The 24,582-nt window shown below is 33.7% G+C and overlaps 1 protein-coding gene across 3 annotated transcripts in view; it reads left to right on the top strand.

The window, feature by feature from the left end:
* gukh (NHS actin remodeling regulator GUK-holder) overlaps nt 1-24,582 on the top strand; it is a 469,721-nt gene that overhangs the window by 3,524 nt on the left and 441,615 nt on the right. Inside the window, exons 1-2 of one of the 3 annotated variants that reach the window (XM_085952604.1) lie at nt 436-578; nt 4,182-4,495. In XM_085952604.1, coding sequence (XP_085808730.1) covers nt 4,207-4,495 — 289 coding nt within the window. In that variant the 5' untranslated portion in view covers nt 436-578; nt 4,182-4,206. Of the gene's footprint in view, nt 1-435; nt 579-4,181; nt 4,496-24,582 lie in introns of those variants that run through there. The other 2 variants (XM_085952611.1, XM_085952619.1) reach the window with 2 other exon arrangements.

The following is a 24,582-nucleotide window of genomic DNA, read 5'->3' as shown; positions in this document are numbered from 1 at the left end:
CAAAATGCGTTTTCCGCTGCCTCCGGTATAACCGAACAGTACCAAAAATTGAAGCTTCGGAAATCAAAATAATTTGATCCATCCGTTTGCACTCTGCAGCAGTGACGTCCCGTGGGGGTAGGCAGGTCATGCATTGCTCAGGGACGGTACATTAAACGGGATCCTTATGCCAACAGAGAACCTAGCGGAAAAATACGAAGCTTGGAATTTGAGATTTTTTTTTGATAATTAACAATTTCAACTGTATTAATTTATAAATATTAAGTACCTATCGGAAAACATTAAAAAAAATTTAAGTCAAAGATGAACTTACAATTGTAAAAAAATGTGAATTTGTTACATAATATCTAGGGACGGCAGGATATATGAAGGTATGGTGAGGCAGGCTGGTAATCAAGTTATGGTAGCACTTCAACGTGCGTCACATTGACGCTCAGTTTGCATTGGTAAGTCAACGTGAAAGGTTCACCTGACGTAGGTAATATTCAGTAAAAATGGTTGTGTGTAGCGTGTTAAATTGTAAAACCGACAGCAATGAAAAGAATAAACGCTTAGGAGCCGTGACGTGTCACAAATGAGTATGTTTAATTGAATTTATACACGTTAAAATAATAATCTTAAATAATTTCGACTGCAGAACGCCTGCTGAAATTCGTTTCGTATTACTCTGTTTACACAGCACCCGTGTATGTATTGCTCAGGACCGCATTAAGTGAAAGCATTGATTATTAATATTATAATTGAATATAAGAAACACGTTTTGATTTTATCGTATATTTGAGTATTGTTATATCATTGTATGCGTTGATACTTTGATATTATTTATTGTTAATTCTTCGTGGAATCCCAGTACACAAGATTTTTTAAGATATATAGGTATATATATTTATTTTGTTTACCAAATTAGTCGATTATGAGACGTGTTTGTGTTCAGATTCATATACCTATATATTATATATGTACGTACTACTTATATTATGTTTTAGTATATCAGTGTTTCTTATTTTTAAATGATTAGTTGATGTTATTAATTCGAAAATTACTTATTAATTCTCTTAATATTTATCATAACAGAAATATTGTAAAGTTGGTAAGTATAACCTAATTAAACCCGAACTAATTACAAATATGTAAGTTAAAATTAATTAAGGCTGAATTAATTACAGTGATGGGATATTTGCAAGAATTTCATAATATTTTTCAATACATACATAGATATACATCTTTATGTAAACTTTATTTTTGATTATTATAATAATATGATGACATACTATATCCTTTTATAATTTTATTTACTTTAATTTCTTTATTGCTATTATTATAATTACTTTATTACTTGTATTACTTTTGAAAGACATGTAGGCAAGCACCTAAATAACCTACCAATCTTTTCATAAATACCCAACTTTCAAATATAATTATACTAAAATCCCAGTTAATTAATTAATAATTATACTAAACAGTGTTATTATTTTAAACTTTTCTTCGCTTAACATTATTATATTATTATACGAGTACGTTATAACTACGGTCAAAGGGCCAACGTAAGTCCTCCGTGATGCCCTGCATTTTTTTATCCCGTCGCTTTTTCTCGTAAGTTGTCGGCTATTGTCGGCATGCTTCATTAGCTACGTCCCCATTTAGTCACTTCAACGCCGACTTCCTCTTCAACTTTTAAATTCTGGTTTTACACCGAGAAGTTTTGTGCATGCGCAGAGGAGATGAATCCGTTTTACTGTCTACATTCGTTCATCACAGCTTACACTTCGTTGAGTCATATATTATACATCGAAATAGATTCGCAGGTGATGAATAAAATTATTCACGGTAATACAGCGCCACCACGGAGCGTACGGGAAACGAGTGTAAAATGTTAAAAGAAAACAGTAAAATTTAGAATAACAAATACTTAATTATATTAATTATTTTTTTAAACTTATTATCACAATCATATTTGTAATAAATGAGCATACTTGAGTGTGTCCTAACGACAAACCAGTCATGGAACTAGTTTAGTGCCATCTATCGGTGCACTTTGTATTAAATTAATGATATTTATTCTTGTATGGATATTCACCCTCGAAATTAAAATATTCTATGCCAAAACGTCATGCGAATAATTCTGTTTCTCAAAATAAATATTACAATTATACTAGGTATATTGTAATTACATCAATTTAAGTTGAAGAGATTTAAATTTAATGATATAATATATTTTCTGACTACTGTTCGGAATAATGAGGGCAACAGAATCGAATGAAAACGTCCTTTTTCAGAACTTGACACGGATGTCAAAGGCAAAATGGATGTCAGCCACTTGCTCAAACTATTAGGTCTTACCCTGACTCACACACAAATTGAAAAACAATATGTGTACTTGCCAGACCCAGGATTTGAACCTGGGACCCACGGCATAATAGTCTAACGCTTAAGCCGTGCGGCCACCGTGGGCGTTATACATAATACGACACATCAATACCTACTACAATACCTATGTCATTGAATAGGTAGGTACCTACAATAACTAGATAATAATATTATATTCGATACAACACAACAGTGACTCGTATGAGAACCACGAGGGTTCATTTTTGCTGTAGCCCCAGCTCAACTCATTGTTGTTTCCTTAGTCTTGTGGAGCTCTTTTGAAAAATACGAACTCAAGCTCTCAATTTTATTTTTAACCCCTATTATCGACATGCCATTTGACTCATGTCTCATATGCAAACCACGAGGGTTCATGCTTGTTGTCAGCCACAGCGCCACTCTTTGTTTCCTTTGTATGGTACTCCTTGGAAAAGTAGAACCGTAAACATTTTATTTTTACCCCTAAAACTGACATTCCAAATTTTCCTGCCAATAACATGTAGGTAGGCATCATTGCGCTTCAGTTTGTTCGTATAGTCTTTATGGTTATATGCCATAATGCGCAATGTGCCCCTACTCTCAATAAAATCTATTGTAATCATTTCAGTCGACATTTTGCAAAAAATCGTAATATTCCAATACTAAAATGCATCGAATATGATCAAATAGACTCAAATAAATACATTTATTGACAACGCAACTGACAGCCAAATGCACGAACGACCCGAATCTTACCGAAAAAATACGAAGCTGCTGGGGTGTTGAATAGAAATCCAAGCCGGTCGGATCGCAGTGCGTTAGTACTTTCATCACAAAATGGCGGCCATTTTCGAACCGATTTCAAGGTCGACGACGCATGCCCTGAGTTCAATTCGTGAGACGTATGGAAAAGTCCCGAGTGTAGACCCGGCTATTCGATTGCATGAGTGAACCGTTTCTTTGCCTATCTCTATATTTATACATCTATGCATAATATCTACGTTTATACGACTTTTTAAATAATGTGCATTATCAAACTAACCAATAAGTCAGTATACCTATAGATTTTTGTTTGCTTCAATATATCTGGCGCAGAAATCATAAGTGGAAACATGGCGAACTTATTTTTTTTTGTAATAAATAAGTATATTATGTATATTATAGTGAATTTTTATGAATACGTATTTACATCGCCGTATATTTATTTATTCAATAATCTTATTTCATCGCGGACTCGAACCATTAAAGCTGTTGAATGCTTCGTTTTATCCCAACAGATGTCGTTACAAAATCGAAATTATTTCAAACGCACATGTCCAGCGTGTTGTCATGGCTACACGGGCGCATCTACTGGCGTCACCGTCAAATTCCCACGCAAACGAAAATTTCAAACACCTATTCCCGCTCCGACGGGCGGGCGCGTTGGATCTCTTTGTAGTGTCGTGACAATATCTCGCTATGGCATTTCAATCCGAACGAATCTTACGACTATAATTTATAAAAAACGAACGTAATTAAAAGTGTAAATAGTACATAAATAACTGAACAAGTGTTATTATTATTTTTAAATATTATACATAGTGTTCGGAACTAAGTTTTTACTGGGCAAAAGAAAGTCAGTAAAGTTTGTGATCAGTGGCCAACGGCATGCATTTAAAAACTTTATAAAGCAACAAAGTTTTTAAATTGAATGTTATAGTTTTTTTTACTACAGTTCTGTGACCGTTTGCATGATTATTGTATTAAAACAATATGGTATTATTACAAGCGATACGTGTATAATGTACCTATATAAAATAGAAACAAATGTAAAGTTTTAAAGTCTTTTTATCCAGGTGTGTAGATAAATAAGTGGTCATCATGCCGTTCGTTCTGCGCGTGGTGGAGCCGAAGTATTTGTCCAGGACCAGTTTGCACGACGCGGACGGCGTGCCGAAGGTCAAGGAGGACGAATTGCTGGCCGTCACCAACTGCACCCTGAGCAGCGCGCTGAAGCAGCTGGCGTCCCTGGTGCTCCTGGCGAACGACATCTTCAGCGACTTGGCGAACCAGCTGAACGACGTCGGCGACCGCTCCAGGATCGTGCAGGAGAAGATCAGCAGGATCGGGCTGAGAGTCGAGGAGTTTGATCCCAAAAAAGTTACAGTCCGTAAGTATCAAAATTTCATTGTTATATTTTATTATTTAATCAATTTAATGTATGTGTACGTTTTACCTACTTATTTATTGTATTTTTCTTCTGGGACTTGACACGGAGGCCCCGGGTGCGGCCCAATGATATGGTCTTGCTATACGTAGGTACACAATAGTTTCGAAACATTGATAGATCATACTTAAAAGGTATGCATGCTAGGTAGGTACCTACTTATATTTAAATCTTATTGGCTATATTGAGATAGATACTTACTTATAACTTTTTTGTCGAACCGGATATTATTCTAATTTTGAAATAGGTACATTGTTTCTACAAATACTCGATGACAGATTTTCAAAATAAATGAATGTAGTGTTACTGTCATTTGATGACGCTGTTTTAAAAATAATGAAGAGCAATGAAAAAGATCTATCATAGCAAAGCCTCATACCACACTTGCTCCCATAAGGAGTAATATTGGACCGCATGAACCAAACGCCACTGCTACCTATAGTCATAGAGGCGTAGAAAATAAACAGATGGAGTGTTTTTTATACAGAAATACTACCACATAATTACATAGTACCTATGCCAGAGAATTTAAGTCAACTCCATGAATCAACAATGTTGAACCTATTGGATTCTACCATTTTCATTTTTTAAGACGAACCATCCCATGACAGTGCCAATAGCATGCCTCGTTTTCAATCGGTCTATGCTCAGGAATTGTATATATCAGTGGTAGCCAAGTTGTTTGTTCGAGCGACTTTTTACGTAAAATTAGTCATGATCTACCTACCTATCAAATTCGCCAAATTTTAGACGGTACTTCATTGAAATTACACCTGCGGACATGTAAAAAAGGGAAAAATTTTCGCGGACCACAAATACTGAAATAAAAATGGTTTTTTACATAATATTTTTTTTATCTTATATTGTGACAGATGGACATAACTATAACTAAGTAACAAATATACATATTATAACAGTCTGGTACAATTCAAATTTAACTAAAACAATGGGTTTTTTTCAACAAACGAATGCGAAACCTACTGTTGCATCTTTGCTTCACATTAATAGTTTTATAGCTTTACAGATTAAAGATGGATATTCATCTTCCACTGATATCCAAAACTATGGAAGTAATTTAATGTTCCTTGGGCGGTCCGGTACCGTTTGATCCACGGACCGGGGGTTGGGGACCACTGTTTTAGACCGTGCCCCAGCTGAAGTATAGCCTTAATACAGTAACACGTCATCTTCAAGAAGGATGGGTAGGTATTTAATAAGTAAAAAATATTAATGGCTATGAGCGGAATGAAGTTTGCTAAATAATATATACCTACCTACATTATATAAAGCCAATTCGCATACCTAAGTACCTATGTAGAACCAAAACAAGGATGGATAATATTCACAATATTTTAAAAATATTTGGGTGTTTTTGCATATTACTTACTTACATAATTATTATTATTATTATAAAATTATAAAAAAATTGCTGCCTTTTCCACCTGACTTCCAGTAAACAGACTTGTACCGAAGATTTTTATACAACTTGTTTAATGTCCTTACTAAAATGTATCTTGGCCTGGACTAGAACAACTTACACGCATCGATATGATAATTGAATCTCATCAAGTCATTCATAACTAATGTCAGGTATATAAACGTGGAATAAGTAAGTTGTTCAATCGGAAATCACTCACGTTTTGCCACTCAACTATAAAATATAATAGGTACATAATAATATGTGCTCAACAAAGAGTTTGAATAAATGCCCAACCTTGGGCACCATCGCCAGCCATAAATACATAATATAACTTTAATAGGTATAGGTATTGTATCAGTTCCACACCGTAATTATATTATTTCATACGCAACGTTGAAGTTGCAGCATCATCATATAGGTACATTTAAGAATAACCAAAAATAATAATCATTTAACTAGGTACCTAGACCTACAATGTTTTATATTTATTGTGAATTAATTTATTCACAGTGTAAATACTATAAATAGACTGACCATTTCACAATAATACGAACACACTTAAATATGCATTAGCGAAGGGTGGAGGTAGGCTGTTAAGATTCGACCTAAATAGTGCACACTAAACTTTGCCAGTCAAACAACGAATTTGTTTTCACTGAACTAAGACTACAATTTTTACAAATAGTAAAAAAATATTCGTTTATCTATAAAATATCTAAAAGTATACCTTTAAAGTATTAAACCGTACATAATTTTAGTTATTTTATAGATATAAGAATATTTTTTATCGATTACGGTTTGGTATAGGCATGGATGGCTTAATGAACTATGGCTTAAAACTAACCAACACCACCTGTAATATGTATTCATAATTCAACGAAAACAAATAAGTATGACTGACAAAGTGCGCACTATTTTTGTCAGATCGCCCATAGCATCTAAATATTCTAAACTATTATGGTTTGGTTTAGGCAGAGTTTAATTGAATTTAAAAAAAAAACTAACCAGCACCATCTGCAAATTGTAAATTTCTAAAGTTCAACGAAAACAAATAAGTGTGACTGACAAAGTTTAGTTTGCACGATTTATGTCGAATCTTAACAGCTTACCTCCACCCTTCGCCACGGCGGGGTTTAATTGATTTTTAAAAACTAACCAACAATATCTGTAAATTGTAGTCTTAGTTCAATAAAACCGAATACGAATGACTGATAAACTTCAATGTGCACTATTTAGGTCGAATCTTAACATCCTACCTCCACCCTTCGCCACTGCGCCACGCATATGGTTTTCTTTGTTGAAAATGTTTGTTTAAGTTAAGCAGACGAAACCGACCCCGATCTCTGAGGAAATCAGTTTATAATAAGTAATAATGATCATGAATTTTAGCACCACTAAGTAAACTCTGATGTTTTTGAGAAGATAAATTAATTTTATTTACTTATTCGAATTTCCAATCCAGCAAAATGGATCCTCCACTTTTCAATGAATATCAATTAATACTATCGACTGAGAGTAAGGTACCGACTTGATGGAATTTCATACTAAATTCTAATTAATGAAAGTCGTATACATATAATTCCTCGAAAATCCATTGGAATATAACAAAACCTCATGGAAAAGTACAAAACGTTCATGAGTTTGAATGAATTACTTACATACAATAAATTTTATATTATTATGAGGTAGTGTGATCAATAAATCGAAGCCATATCCGGTTTTCTTTTTATTTATGTAACCATAAACTAAGTATACCTACACGTAAGTACCTAATATATTTTACCACGTTTTTATTAGCTCGTATTCTTGTTTGTCCAGTACAAATCTTGCAATCGATTTTTAACTAACTTCCCGACTAGCTAAACATTTGAAACTTTTAGAATATATCAGAACACGATGCAATAATTAAGCAGAATTGAATTCATTTTCAGTTAATTCTGTTTTGTATGGAAAATTATTTCGGAAAAAATCATAAAAAGTAAAACACTATTATTGGTTGCTAAGGGGATCCTAGCAACTAAATCATTAATATATACGTGCGTTACTATGGAAATCAATATGAAATGTCAAAATGACATTTCAGTATTCTATATTTATTCAGTATTTCTATCAAGTATAAAAAAAAGTATTTATATGATTCGACAGAGAATTTAAAAAAGTGGTAGGTATATAAAAAGTTCTTTTTATTTTGTAATTATTTATAACATTTTTTCTACCTAAAAAGTTGTTTGAAACGGGATAAATACCTACGCCGTATTATAGGTAAACGTTAAACGGTTACGTTGATGTATCACAATCAACAGTGACCTACCATACCGGAATAAGATGGCCGTATAGCATTGGAGATAAAAAATGACGCGTTATTCGTAAAGTAATGTTCCAATTTTATTAGATTCAATTACAACATTAATTTCATGTTTATTGGTAACATTTAATATTTTATGATAACGCTGCCATTATCAGTTATTTAATATGTACGACTTGATACTTACAGGGGAGGGGTACTGTTCGGTTATACGGAATACAGCGGAAAACGCATTTTGAAAATAGCCGATAAACTGGATTATTTGTTAGTTTAGGTTAGGTTTGGTTAGGTTAACCCAGTGGTCGGCAAACAGCGACTCGCGAGCCACGTGTGGCTCTTTGGCCCCTTGTGTGCGGCTCTGCCACAAATGCCCTCTGCTCTATTTGACATGGCTACAAAGAAGAAGCAAAGAAAAACGGAAGACGAAAACCGTGAATTTAAAGTTGAATGGACCGAGACTTTCGCGTTTTTTCAAAACTTAAATGGCCTACCGACCTGTATTATTTGTTGGGAAAAATTGGCGTATAAGAAGAAGTCAATTTTGGAGAGATACTTTACAATTTAACACGCCCTATCGCGTCATTTAGCACTAAACATCCTGCCGGCGATGCAAGAAGAAAGCAGTTTAGGAACTTTAGAATAGTCAAGAAAAATCAAGTACTGTATTTAATTACTGAATACGACCTTCCAACAGTGTTAATATTGCAAGTTTTGTGGTTAGTAAAGAGATTTATAAGAGAGGATATCAAGGGTAAATTAAGACGTCGTCTTATTGATGAGAACCTGGAATCGTGCTTTAAATTAAAAGCAACAACATACAAACCTGACTTCCATAAACTTTCGAAGGAGATGCAAAGCTATTATTTACATTGAGTGTTTGACAGTCAATGTCATGATTTAAATTAAATTTTTATCAATAAATAAGATCATTATTATGTATGATATCAAGTTTTATTCAGTGTACCTATAGTTTAATGAAGACATGAAACTTTAACTAAAGTTTATTAAGTTAATAAACAGTGTATGTACCTACGTTTAGTATGTACCTAAGTTTAGTTTAAGACAGTTGGCTCTCAAAAGGAATCTCAATCGTTGTGCTGTTGATATTTGGCTCTGTTGACTAACGAGTTTGCCGACCACTGGGTTAACCTAACAAATAATCCAGTTTATCGGCTATTTTCAAAATGCGTTTTCCGCTGTATTCCGTATAACCGAACAGTACCCTTACAGGTACTTACTTACTTGCTAACCTACTTTTGAATTAATTAAAATTTATATTGATATATAGGTACTTACGATATGATTGTATTCCTTATTACCTTCTTTTTTTAAGTGTTTTATTTAGACATAAATTGGATCTCAATGCTATACGGCCATCGGTTTCCTATACAACAGCTCACGGTGATGTGTGATACGGCCAACTGCATACGTACAAATATTATTACAAGGATCAAATATTTTCATAATGTGGATTTTGAGCATTCACTCCAGCGAATAACAACTAACGGTCGCAAAAGTCGGTAGGTACATTCGTTCGGTACCTACACGATTGTTCCGTGGATTTAAAGTACCTACATAGGTACCTACATTGTGCACTACCATAAATCCATGAGCTGTCCCCAAAATGGAACAAAGGCCATCGGAAGTGCTTTCTTCTTTGATTTTCTTATTGTTCACAGTCCGCATACATGCTTTGGTTTGCCATTCTTGTGATCTTGTGATCTAAATCTAAATTTCAGACATTGTACAAATACGTACTGTCGCAAATAGGCTTCAGATTATGTATGTTAATTTTATTATTTTGGTATTCCAACTTTGCCTAGAATGTGCGTGCTCACGGCGTTTCTTTTAGTTTATACGAAGGCTGCAAACCTCAGATGAGTAAGTTAGCAAAGTTATTCAATGGTTTTTAATAGCTTTTAAAATTTACTAGTACCTACACTGTGAAATATAGTCTAATGCTCGCCTTTGTTTCATTAGCAGTGGAAATAGAACATATTAATAACGTATAAATGTGCACGTAAGTCGCCATAGGTAGACCAAGACATTGACAGCAGTTTTAGGTTATAATGACAAAGTGTTTGCAAAGCATAAAAGAGGTACTAGGTAGTAGGGAATCCAATCCCGAGCTAAAATTCTGATCCCGGGATTTCGGGATTACAATTTGACAATCCCGGGATCCCGGGACTGGTCCCGGGATTGGGATTTTTTTCCATTGTTAATATAAAATTTTTATATTTACAAATAACATTGATAAAATCGGTCAAAAATAAATCTAGTATAATTTATACTATTTAAGACATTTATTGTTAATATTGTATACGTTAAATCTTGGAAATACACAAGTTTAATGGAGTAAATAATATTGTAATATAAATAATAATGTGAATTTAATATGAGATTGCTATTTCTGATAGTAAAGACATAATGAATAGATCAGCGAGATTTAAAATAGTAAAGCAAATAATCATGGCGTACTTATGGCCTTTCCGCTTCATAAATCTAATTAGTCAGCCAAATATGAAACTGCCGTAAAACGTATGATACCATGGTGGAATTACTTTGTTAAAAGTGCGAAGCATTGTTTTTTTACCAATCTTTCTCATTTTTAATAATCTATGTGAAAAAATAAAATGAATCGGCAACCTACACATCAAACTTCATTCAAACTCAGTTTATTTCTAATGTAGTTATTTTGAATTAAAAGTATTTTTTCTGTTATATTTTCCATAAAAATTGATAAAAAAATCAATCCCGAAATCCCGGGATTATGTTTATCAATCCCGGGATTCATAGGTATCGAAAATAGCTCGGGATCCCGGGATTCGGGATCCCGGGATTGGATTCCCTACTAGGTAGCTAATACGACACCTTACCACATTTGCTCACTTAGTAAGCGGTACTGAGCAGCTAGTATGTCATTAAGTTTATGACATTATTATTTTATTTATATTATAATATGAATATGTAGTTTGGAATAATTAAGACCTAAGGCGAGTGCCGCATCCAGAGCATCTATCTATCTATATTCTTTATTCTGTATGAACCGCACGCCACTGGTCAATGATTTTTTGTCTTGTTGCGAAAAGTGTAATTTAACTTACTTACGTAAAATTGTTTGTATGTTCTTCAGTTTGGCTTTGAAGTACCTCGCTTGCTTCCATAGATTGATTTGATTTGTGAAATTGATTTTTAGATGCAACATAACATGGGTAACACATTTTTTGCATTGTGCTTCTAAAATAAAACTGCTGGGGAATGTACTTCCTATTTTTTGTGCCATTGTTGTGCCATTGTGAGTCCGAATGTTGGGCACATTGTTGTAACGTGCCAACGGACGAGTTTTGCTGGCCTCCGGATGCGATAGTGCCGCATGGCGGACCACACCTGGCCTTTTTGATAGCAGGAAAACATAAACCACGATGGTAAATTTGTCAAAATATGACACAAAAAGTTTCGTATGAACGCAAACAAAAAAATATAACACTTATACGCGGTAGGTATCGCTTTGTTTGGATTATACAAATTTCCAAGTATTTATTACGTATAGGTATAATAATTACTTAGGTAGGTACCTATACCACAAACTTCTGAACCTACAATATCAAATCGGGTTTGAAAATGACATTTAATTCAACCCTTATCATTCATTTTGTACTCACATTTAAGATAACATCACTCATTTTGATTTGAACACTACCTACATCTCAATATTATTCTGACGGATTATTGATAAAATTATTATTGAGAAGAGACGACAGAGATACAATTTCCGTTAATAAATTCTTGCGCATTCAACTTCTCATAAGTTCCAATAATTCTCCGTTTCTCTCATTGACACTTTCAATTTCAATTCGATAATTTTTATTATTAATTTCGATGAACGTCAATAATAGATAATTCAACGTGATAATGTAAATTTAATTTCTTGTATTTTCAAACCAAAGCGAGTACATTATAATATATTTCAAACCCGGAGCATAGATCTATTGACAACGAGATAACTTTTAGTATTCCAATTAGGTATTGTCAGTACCTAAGGTTATGAAAAATACCACCATACGTTCTCAGTGTTTACGAATCATGAAATTAGTTTAAATTTCAAATTCAACATGTCGTACCATTTCTCTATGTAAACGCTACATCTGTTTATTTAACTTAATCTGAGATGTGGGTATCATTCATGTATTTCGTGACGTGTGAATCATATCATCGTCGGCCTGAATCTATACACTACCTCTCAAAGCTGAGTCCACTTCTCTCGCTCACGTACATTGAGTTATTTCCTCATAACTTAACTATTTAGCCGATCCAGCAGCCTTTAAATGTACTTTTTCTACCTATTGGGTAACACTGGGTGGCTATGTTTGTCGAGGTATGTGTCCAACCCATTATAATCGAAAAGTTTAGTGAATTATGTTATGGTAGGTACCTACACACCTGCGAGTTTGCAAGTAGATGCGTACCTACAGCGAATGCACACCGTTGAGTTGTGCGCATTCCCACTTGGAATCATTTTTTATGGCGAAGTTGCTCTATCTATGACAAATATCGTAAAGCGAAGACGCGGTATGAATGGAGTAATAAATAATGTTATGTTGATGATGCTCATGCGTTGCGCTAAAAACTCAAATGGTTCATGGCTCGCTCGTTGGTCGTTCGTTCTGTGCGCGGGGAAAACTTATCTGTTCTCGCGCTGGGCTCAACTGCCACATTTTTTGGTGTGTACGGTGCACTGCATCAGGTACCCCGTTTGTTTCCATATTCAGTCATTATGTTTTTATCCTTTCGAATTATGCCTAACATGTACCTTTCCACGCCAAGCTGTGCCACTCTGAACTTCTATTTTACTTATATTCCGTGTTTTTCACACATATGTATGTGATTTCGAAGTAGGTTCCTAGTAAGTATACTAAATGCTGCATACCAATGTCTGAAGCATATCTAACTTCATATGGATTATTTATGTAGCCTAGGATTAGTTTGGGCAGTAGGTAATATAATATATTTTAGCCGCTAGACTGGACCCAATAGTTTTTTTTATTACCATACTGTTTTGGCGGCAAATCATTCAAGATCACTATAAAATCAAAATGGCGTACTAGTCAAATCGGCGTCCACCAAATAGCTATGTAACTTAACTCAAGAGTTGTGTCTCCATTTTATAGTTTAGTTTAGTTAGTAGGTATTTGATTTATTTTCGATAGTTTCTATCCATATATTTCTATGTTGTTGAGTTTTGACAGTGTAGAACGCCTAAACGTAGAATATTATCTTTGGTTTGCCTACATAAACTGGTTTGAAAATAGCCGGCAGGATTAGACAATTTTTTGCATGATCGAGCCGAGCAAAAAATATGTCTCAATTTCCCGGATTAGAATGATTAGATTAGATTAGATTAGATTAGATTAGATGAAGCCACGCATTTGGCATTAAGTGGGCAGTAGTAGTCAGTGTGCCAATGCAATGTAACTAGTTAGTAGTTACTGATACAAAATTTGTTGTCTTGTTTCGCTATAACTATAAGTTTGTTCCCGTCCTGATTACCTATCTATATTAATCACAGTGGGGAGTTGCTTCGAAATTTTTGTGCGCATGGAAAATACTGGTATTTTACTCACACATGTAAAGAGAGTTGATTTGAATTTGGAAGTAACATTGACATTTCGCCAGTAAGATGTCTTTGGTTACGACTGTTATGTGTTATGAGTTATGACTAGGGAGCGGATTTATATGCAACAAAAAACATGATTATATGCATGCACGTATGCACTTAAAATTAATAAAATATGCACTAAAACCGAAGAAATATGCAGTTAACAAATTGACATTTTTGTGGAAAAAAATTGTAAATACCACATACCCACTTTACCCAATATTTACTGACAAAAATCGAACAACTAGTTAATATTTTTTTTAACATAATACGATCGCAGAACAAGAAAACACAAACAATGAATAGGTATAAAGTTAATCAATTACAATTTTCAAAATAGTTTTTTCACAAGTACCTACAAATAATTGAATAATAAATGCAATGTAAAACAAACATAACTTAAAAAACAAAAACGACACACTTAACTATTCCTAAAAACTGTTTTCGGTTTTTTGCCCGAAAAAAATACAATATTTTTTTGAATATTATGCTCTGGCATTAAAATTTTCCACATAGGTATCTGTCAATATTTTGTTTATATGCGGAAAACGACCTCTCAACGTCCACAGAGGTGATTGGGCAAACTTAAAATAAAAGTGCCCGAGTTGACTTCACTTTTTCTGATAAATCCACAGCTCGGAGATGGCATTAAAAATGCAAGTGCATCTAAACTATCTACCTTCCTAACTTAGTTATATTTCGATAAAACGATTAAAAAAAACTAATATTATAAATTCAAAAGCTCTAAAATATGCATTTATTTATGAAATATGCACTAACGTCTCAAATATGCATTTATATGCACAATAAAATTTTATTTTTGGATTCTGTGTCTTTCAAAACAGATTTCTGTGCAACTCTCATAGCTGTGCATACACCCTAACAAAACATGCACTAGCATATAAATCCGGGCCCTAGTTATGACGCTTATGTCATCTCATATATCACTTTAATTAAACCTCGTTGGCATTTTGATTTTAGAGTTACCTGAAGTCACTGAAAATGAGCCTTGAACTTAGGTTCCTATTTGATCGGTTGCGGAAACAGAATTTAAACCGCCGTGAATACAAGTACAAGCGAACAACAAATCGGTTTTCAAATGGAAACATATAAAAATATGCTGTCGATTTACTTTCTGAGATTAAATCAATCCGCTTTTAACACAGGTATTTCGAAAGAGTCTGCTTTTTGTGTGTTAAGCAACATCTTAGAAGCCCGTCGCAAATTTCACACTTTCTCACTGAATTGCGAGTTACGCGGTGGTTGTGCTATTTATTGATTGCTTCATTTCCACAATTTACCATATTGCAATTGCTCCAAGTATGTATAAGCAATAACTAGCACTACGGTCGACATTTACAGTTTCGTGTCACAGTCTTGACTATTATAGTGGACCTTGCTTTGAAACAGTTATTACAGCAAACTATTGCAATACACCCGCGAATCATGAAGCCGTCTAAAGTCAGACCGCGGCATTAAATGGCGAGTTCCAATGGTAGTGCCAGTTATTGCGCAATTTCGAATGAGACGTGGTCCGCCACAGCCTACAATACTCATTGCAAGGTTGCCATATCCACGGAAGTATAATAGAAATCTGACATTTGTACTAATTTTAATGAGGTACCCACACATATTTTATTGACGCGACTTCAGTCAACACCGGTTGTGGCTGATTATTTTAGCCCCAATTATTGTTTCTGTTGCCTACAAAACTATGTTCTTTGACACCTTTCGAAACGAAGCCAATAAGTCAAAACCCCCCGGGATACTGCTGATTTGCGTTTGTTCTAGCTTGGATTATTTTTGCATTATTTTTTATTTCGGCGAAGTCTAGTAGGTACCCAAGTCAAGACCGTTGTTTTTCCATTCGCGCTCACTTTTTTTGTAGTTGATTGACAATCTTTGGCATTTCCGCAATATTCTTACTTTTAATAACTCATTTGGTGCTAACACCGCGACTGGCGCGTTTGGAGTAATTGGCCATTAGATATAATTAACATGTTATTTAATTGACTGCAATATAGATAGATAGGTACCCAATTGTCTTCCGTACATGAAAAATAAACCATTCCTAAATAACTTGCACTGTATTTGTAGGTAGTTCAATCAAAGTTTTCGTCAATCCGAAATAATTGTCTTCGAAATGTTTCCTTTCGTAAAATTAGGTTTGTATCATTGACGTATTAAATTAAATGGACGAATCATATGTACCCTAGTAATAACCATGTACCATAATGTTACGTTAATTTAATTGAGGTTAATTCCATTGATCGATTGATCCTACGAACAAAAAAAAAATATAAATTTAACCATGTCTCTCATTATAATACTAACTCGGGGCCTTCATTTTACAAACTTTGCAATATTATCCATTAACATTAAAAACGATTAAACTATGTATAAATAATTTATGTTAAGTGAGTTATTATATTATTTTTTTAACAATACCGAGTAACTTAGAGATAGTTATCTACCTTTGTGCTCCAAAATACCTGACTTACAGGTGAACTATTACATAATTTATCAAATTAACAATAAGTTCCTGGTGAGCAAAATATTATACAGATGGGCGAACAATGTGTGAGCTACAAAAGGCTTCGGAGCTCTGCTCCGAGGAAACGCATTGTTTTATTTGACCTCGTCGCGACGCCATCTAGTTTTAGCGAAATATGATACGCTTGCAATGTTGGTAGGTATTTTGGTTTTAACAAAAGTATATTCTAAGAATTCTATCAAGGATCATAATATGAAACTAAAATGGCAATTTAAAATACGCGCACACTCAACTAACGCTGTTCGCCCACTATAACGTGTAGCCGTTACGTTGCGACTTGACTTCCGTACAGACCTTACCCGCAGGGAGTCAGGGACACAGTTTAACCAATGTGTGCATGTATGTATGTGAAACATGTAACCTTAACGTATGAGATATCAAAAAATTACGAGTAATGCAAAAAAAAAACAATTAATAAGGAGACAGACAAGACTACACTATGTCGCTCAGCGAATGGACAATCGTTGGACAAATGCTGTCATAGATTGGTACCCAAGCGGATAGACGAACTCGTAAAATTCGGTGAATGTAGGTGACAGCGAAGACACGGGGCCGAATAGAGTGGAAGGAGTTAGGGAGGCTTTCATCCAGCAGTGGATCGATCCAGGCTGATGATAATTGTTTCGGTATATTTATTTCAATTCAATCCTCATTTCTATTATTGTAGGCACCAAATTAGATACTTAGTTAAAATATGTAGTAAGTTGTATTTAGATAAGTCTTATCATAACGTAGTGCGTTTGAGTAAATGCAAGTTCATGTTGCGCTTGACCTTTTATAATATTGTATTGCAGTTTGTTAATCAATGATGAGTCAGTGACGTGCCATTTTTTATTGATCCAATTAATTTTAATACATGGTGTCATCAAATCCACAGACCACATATGTATATTTATTTGAACCTTGTTATATTGTATAATTAATTATTACTTATCGATTATACACGTCATATTGTTTATTTATTACATTATTACACTGAGCACAAGTAAAAAAATATAAGAGTAATCTGTCAGCCACCAAGATAATGAATAGATATTTTTTGATTTTCTTCTACTTTTGACACTGTCTAGCTCACTCTAGCAACACGACGTAATAGTATGTTATGAACCAATCAAAATGATCGTAGTGATTATAGAATTTGTACACGAATAGTTAGGTGTTGGTAATTGCTAAGTAACATGAACGATTGCTCACGAGTCACGACATTATCCGTGAGTCTTCGGGTCTGTGAGGGTGCTCATCGAATAATACGAGTACAATTAAAACTGCACAATATTATTATAGTACCAAATAAAAACGAAATACAAATACCTGCACTAGTGTTCTTGTGTAGTGAACTTTCCGTTATAACGAACCAATTTGAATGGGTCAATTAAAAGTTCCATATTATGAACTGTGTTAGTTTTGTTCGTTTATAGCGTACTTACCCGGTCAAAACAAACTTTCGGATATAACGAACCCCTTTTGCATGTAAATTTTCAAAAGTTTTCCGGTTATAACGAACCAATAGTGGAAATGCATTGTATTATTTCTTAATTTAATACAACGCAAAATTATATAATTTATATTTTTATAAATGACGAAGTACGACAAAAATTTGCGTCTTATCAAATAAAACTAAAATAAACTACTTTTCAAGTAGACAAGCATGCATATTGTATTATGACTAAATTCTATTTACTCGTATTAAAACATTGGATTTTTTTTAAAATTTACCAGTATTTATCGAATATGAAATAATAATGGTTTAACTGAAAACATCAGGGTTTTTTTTACTGTACGTTATCGTTATCTTCGGATATAATGAACCATTTTCCGATCCCTCGTTCGTTAAACCGAACACTACTGTATTTTTATAAGTATCCCCATTAAAAACAAAAAGTACTCGTTGGATCGGTGGAGACCACAAATTAAATCTATACGTCTCTACTTTACATATTCAACAGACAATCCCAACATATTATTTGTACGGCGGATTTACACCGTTTTGTTAGCTGGACCTTTACCGTTTATGACTTTATTTTAAACCCCACAAAATATAACAATTGAATGCGAACACATTTTTCAATTGTTTTGATTTCACGCCAGACATAAAACCTGGAAATCCCGTATGGAGGAAATTATAGAACGTTGTTTGTTGCCAGATGTAGTATTTTATTGGAACTAATTCAAAGATTTTATATGCGTATTGTATAGAATGGCTGTTTTATGGTTGTGTCTGGGGTATTTTTACAGCGCGGTAAGTTTACATTTTTTTTTTATTATGGCATTCTGATAGGCAAGTTAACCACAGTCTCCAGTTAACGTTCACTTTGCGATATTATTATTGCGACACATCTTTTACAATAGGTACTCTTACTTCACAGCTGTTATGTAATATTAAAAAAGTACGATGATTGATTACCATGCCAGAGATAACTGATTGTATAAGAAAATAGTTGCTAGCTCTTCATAAGTAAGTATATAAGTAAGGGGTAACGATTAGTGACATTGTATTGTAATATAAATACATAATTATTATGAGTAATATAACGTAATACGTGCATCATAATTCATAAAATGGTTATTTTGATTCTGTTTGACAGAACACTTTTAGTAAGTAAAATATCTGGGAATTGACTGATAAAAATTAAGGCATGGCCCCCACAAGTGAGGGGCTGACAGGGCTCTAACCTAGGGGTCCAGGCTCAGGGGGGCCCGGTGTGGTGAGTCGACCAGATAACTTCCTGTAATATCAAGAAAAGTTGCCTGCGGCGCTATTTTACTATAAAATTTTAAAATATGTGGTTGTTTCATGAAATTTTTGATTTTTGTGTGTCTGAACAATTCCATAATTCGAGTGGATGTATCGAAAACAGAAAAAAATGTTAAAACTACACTGAATACTTACGCCTCATTTTACCTCAATCACCATTTGGAAAATGCAACTCTAGTTACATTTTCAAGTATGCAAAAAATCTGCTCTTAAATAGGAGATGCGTGTAACATTCGTAATGTGTGGTATTCTCCATTTGATGTTATAAAAAATAGTGATTCACAGAAGATTGTTGGCAACACCGCCATTTGGGGCAGCCCTTCTTAAATATGTCTGAGATTGTAAACATTTTATTATTTAATTATTCACGTTTAATTTAGCCAATTTATCTTGATTTTATTTGTACGTTTACTTCGTATAGGTATGTTAATCTTTTATTTTATATATTTTCAAATATATAATTATACAGAAGGTTAAAACAATATTTTTTTTATTCATGTATTTGTTCAATATAATATATTATTTACTATCTTATTCTAATATGTATTATTAATTTACTCGACAGAATGTACTGTACTGTCATATTGGTCAGGTGAGAACAACCTACGTCCTACGACCTACCTACATCAACATTATTGGCGTAATATATTATCTCAATGCAGTCCTGACAATATAAATCTCGGACCGCATACGTGCAAACTTAACACAAACGAATCATCAATGCAAAGTTACTTAAAACTGTTTTTTTATAAAAAAAAAATAGCTTCATTTTCATACAATTAGGTTCAGTTTCTATATAACAAGTTTTTTAAAACTTTCCTGTCTTGATAATATAGTTAAGTTAATTTTTTTTGCTAAAAAATTACATTATAAAAAATAGATTCCACAAAAATGAATGTTTTATTTTGTCCCCTGGCTGTTCTGCTTTGTCACTGTTCTGTTTTGTCATACCTATAACCTTGCATTACACCTCCTTAGCCTGAGCCAGTCGTATCAGATTCCCAACGGTTTGGTCATTTAGCCACTTATGGATGTTGCATTGCCAAGAGAGTCTCCTTCTACCTACGCTGCCCTATACCTTCCCCTGTAATTATGCGTTGTAGTAAATCATACATCTCATTACGGAAATTATGGCCGGCGTATGCAGCCTTTTTGCGCTTGATAGTGGTATAATTACATATATGCAAAACAGCGTGCGTATAAATAAGTAAACGTTATAAAAAGAATGGTTTTAATTAAATAATGTTTCAATATATTATTATTTTCGAATGTGGAACATAATCCACTGGTGTCACACCGCTGTAGATGATCCTTTCCTACCTGGGGCTCCCTTTTTTATTCACTTGTACGACCCTTCGTTACCGCCTGTATTGGCCTTTTAAAAAAGGTAAAGGCTCCTCTCTACATAAGCCCGTTTCCGACTGCAATGGTCCACCCGTGAGAGAACTAGGCTACAATATGCTCAACAAGTATCTATCATCTTCTCGTCCGAATGCGGAATTAGCATTGTTAGAAAAAACAAATGAATTACCAACTTGTATTATTATTACTATGAAATAGTATCTCATTGAAAGATTTTTTTATTGTACTCATAGATATTATGGTCACACTGATATTAATGAAGTACTTAATAGTTCATTGTTATTATTGTTAAAATTAAATTATTTGGTTCTTGTGGGGTTACAGGAAGCCAGCAGCAAACAAAATTTGAAAATAACCGATATACTGGATTATTTGTTAGGTTTTTATTCTTGAATATTAATGAATTTTGCCAAAATCAGAGATGACCGTATACCTACTATACCAGGGGGAGGGGGGGGCAAACTGCGGGCCGCATGTGGCCCGCCGAGTATTTTTTTGCGGCCCGCCATCATTAATTGTACTTCTGATTACGAATAACTTTTTTATATATTTTTAAAAAATATTGACAATAGATTAAAATTTGAAGAATTTGTTGTTTCGTAAATGTATTAAGTATCTCAGTACGTCTTCCTTGCGTCTCGTCTTACACTATGTAACCACTATTTTCTACGTTGAACATCGTGACACATTTAAATACTTTTTACTCCGAGTTGCAAGGAAAAAAAATATATGCCCATGATGTGGTAAAAATTTTGAATGGATTTAAATTAAAACTCAAGTTATTCCTTCGACAAATATCGAATAACAACTTAGACCACTTTCCAACTTTGAAGTTGCTGAATATACCTGAATATAAATTTGAAGAATATGGTGAAATTATTAAACCTCTGAATGACGATTTTTCACAAAGATTTGGTGACTTCCGAAAAATTTAGACAAGTTTAGCAATAGTACGCGATCCATTTTCAATAGATATTGATAGTGTACCGACAGAGCTACAACTTGAGATTATTGATCTGCAGTGTGACACTGAATTAAGAGAATTGCATCGTTGTGAAGAAATCTCCAAATTTTACAATGCCCTTAATTCAGACAAATTCGACCAACTTAAAGATTATGCAAGAAAAAACTTCATTATTTTTGGATCAACCTATATATCGTCTCTGTTCTGGCAGAACACACTAACTGGAGAATACTAGTTTTGAGTAATTTGACTTTGAAGTTGTTAAAATGTTTGAAATGGTCTATCACGTGAGTTTATTAAGTAATCGTAAAAAGGATGACTTTAAAATAAAGACTGTTTATTTATTAAGAAGGTTTCCAGACGGTAAAGTTTGAAATAAGGATCATTTTGGTATAACTAACTCAATATGTCATTTTTTCGAATTAGTGTCTTCTGTCAGAACAGTGACGATATGTGAACAAACATTTTCGATCATGAACCTCAATAAAAATTCTTTACGATCAAATATCTCCGATGCCCATTTACAAGCAGTTTTGAGAATATCAACTACAAAATTAACACCTGAATAAAAAAAAAAAAAATGTTTAACAGTTTCATTCTTCTCATTATTTTTTTTGTAATGTTTATTTTTCGTGATTATAAATAGTGTATACCTATCTAAAATGGTATTTTACTTGCGGCCCGCCGCTCATTTTGAATTCTTGAATTTGGCCCTCCATCCAAAAAGTTTGCCCGCCCCTGTACTATACGGTCATCTCTTTCCGAAAAGAAAGCTCTTGGTGAAATGTAATACGTACAATGTACATGTAACCACTGTACTCGATGTCTATATGCCCATCAAAATCTATAATATGCCACCCGTCGCCCACTTTAAATCATTCGTTTACACCAGGGACGGCAAACCGCGGCTCGCGAGCCACATGCGGCTCTTTGGGTATTGGCATGCGGCTCTTTGCCAAATTCCCGATTTACATTTTTTACAAAAAAGATATGATTGTTGTTGTTTTAAATCCGCCCATTGCAAAAGTCGACAAATTAAATTTTTCTCCATTTCACATTGACACGAGCTCTTTTGAAATATATTGTTTTTGGTGGATTTAACAAGCAAAGAGTTGTGTAGCTCCAAATTTGTAGGTCGCCACCAAAATTGAGGATTTGGTGAGAGAGACATTCAATTTAATTTCACAACACAGCGGAGCGCTCTAAAATAATAAGGTAGATACTACGATGAACAATATAAATAGCATTTAGAGAAGCCAAATAACCGATGAGAATTTGGAGTCACGCCTAAAATTGAAAACTACAAGTTACATACCAAACATACAGACACTCCAAAGAAATGCAAGGAAGGTCCATTGTTCACATTAGTCTTAACCCTTTACTGCATGATTTTTTTTTTTTGAAAAATTTTATTTTTTCTTGGTGTCAAAATGCCTTGTGAATGAAGGAAAAATAATAAAAAAATTTTTTTTTGAAAATTTCATTAAATTTTGTATGTTACTGCGTGGTGTCGCAGATTTACGACATTTTGAAAACTTACATTTTAGTATGACAAAATACAAAACCAAATGAAAACAATTATAAAAAACCAATGTACACACCTTATTTGATGTGTAGATATTTTTATTCAACCAATTTCGATCTTCCGTATATATTTTTTTATTTATTTACAAATGCGGATTTTCGCGTACATACGAATTCGTCAACTGTCAAAGCAGAAATGCAGAGACTATAATGTAGAAATGCTTTATTTCTTGAAATGTCCAAACAAAATCGGTAAAGTAGTATGTTTATGGTAAAACAGTTTTCTAGGCATCGAAAAAGGATATTATTTGATAATTTACACAGATGGCATTGGCTATATCAAAATAGTTTGAAATGTCGCAAATTTGCGACACTATGCAGTAAAGGGTTAAGGAATGCGTGAAAATTGTATGTAACTCATTTTCTGTAAAAATTATATTTATAATGTCAACAATAAAAAAACTTATATTTGCGTTAGTTTTATTCGCAAAATCTTCTTCACTTGATAAATAAACAATAACATTCACTTAAATATATTATATTTATAAAAAAATTATGTATGGCTCTCGAAAAACAAAAATCGTTCAGATACTCATATTTGGCTCTTTTGGTCCAAGAGTTTGCCGACCCCTGGTCACTAAACTTTACACTATTAGGTACGCGTAACGCACTTCAAATATAAATCTCCATAGTACGAAGGTAACGAGTACTTATTTACTTTATTTATTAAAACAACAATAAAGTCATTAAGTTCTTTCAAGCCTTTTTTTGTAACATCAATAATTACAGTGATGTTCGGGTATTCCGGTTGTTTCATCCTTCCTGGAAGTGATTTTCAAAATGTTTTCTGTAACGAATCTGTTTCCAGAACGTCGGTAGGTACATACCTGTCCTAATCCACCTTTAAAATCAATCACCGTCAATGCATTCATTGTGTAGTTTTAATACTTTTAATGTAGCTAAGTGTTTTTCAAAGTAAATGGAGTGGGGCCGAGTGGAGCCCTTACTTTTGTATCAGGTCATAAATTCAATATTATAACATAACTTATAATATTTATATAGGTACTTACTTAAAGTAAATATATATATAGAATTTTAAATATTGTGCACTTATCTAATTCACCTTTTCTACCCAGTTAACCGTGGATTAATTACGAAAAACATAAAAGAAAGAAATGATCCTTACATCACCATCATATCTTTTTTTTTAATATACCTAGATATTATCTTTCATCTGATTTCATTCGTGGCTTCAACCCTTCTCGGCGCGTTTGTTTTTATTTTTTAATCCACGATGAGCATTAATTATTCTCCTTGCGAATAAAAGCCGTAAAAATCCTCCAAATGTCACATGGAATAATCCGTACCATGTCAAACTTTTGTACAACGAACATATCCCCGCGATGCGCAATCCACGGATTTTAAGTTAACATCGTGGTCTATTTTCTTATTTCTTTCAGTCTTTTATTACTTAGTTTTTATATCAGTAA

This window comes from Rhyacophila brunnea, unplaced genomic scaffold (genome assembly GCF_057557595.1).
Source record: "Rhyacophila brunnea isolate RB1 unplaced genomic scaffold, BYU_Rbru_1.0 scaffold_10, whole genome shotgun sequence".
In the NCBI taxonomy this organism is placed as follows: Eukaryota; Metazoa; Arthropoda; class Insecta; order Trichoptera; family Rhyacophilidae; genus Rhyacophila; species Rhyacophila brunnea.
Note: the sequence above shows the minus strand (reverse complement) of the source record. Positions and strands in the feature narration are given on the sequence as shown.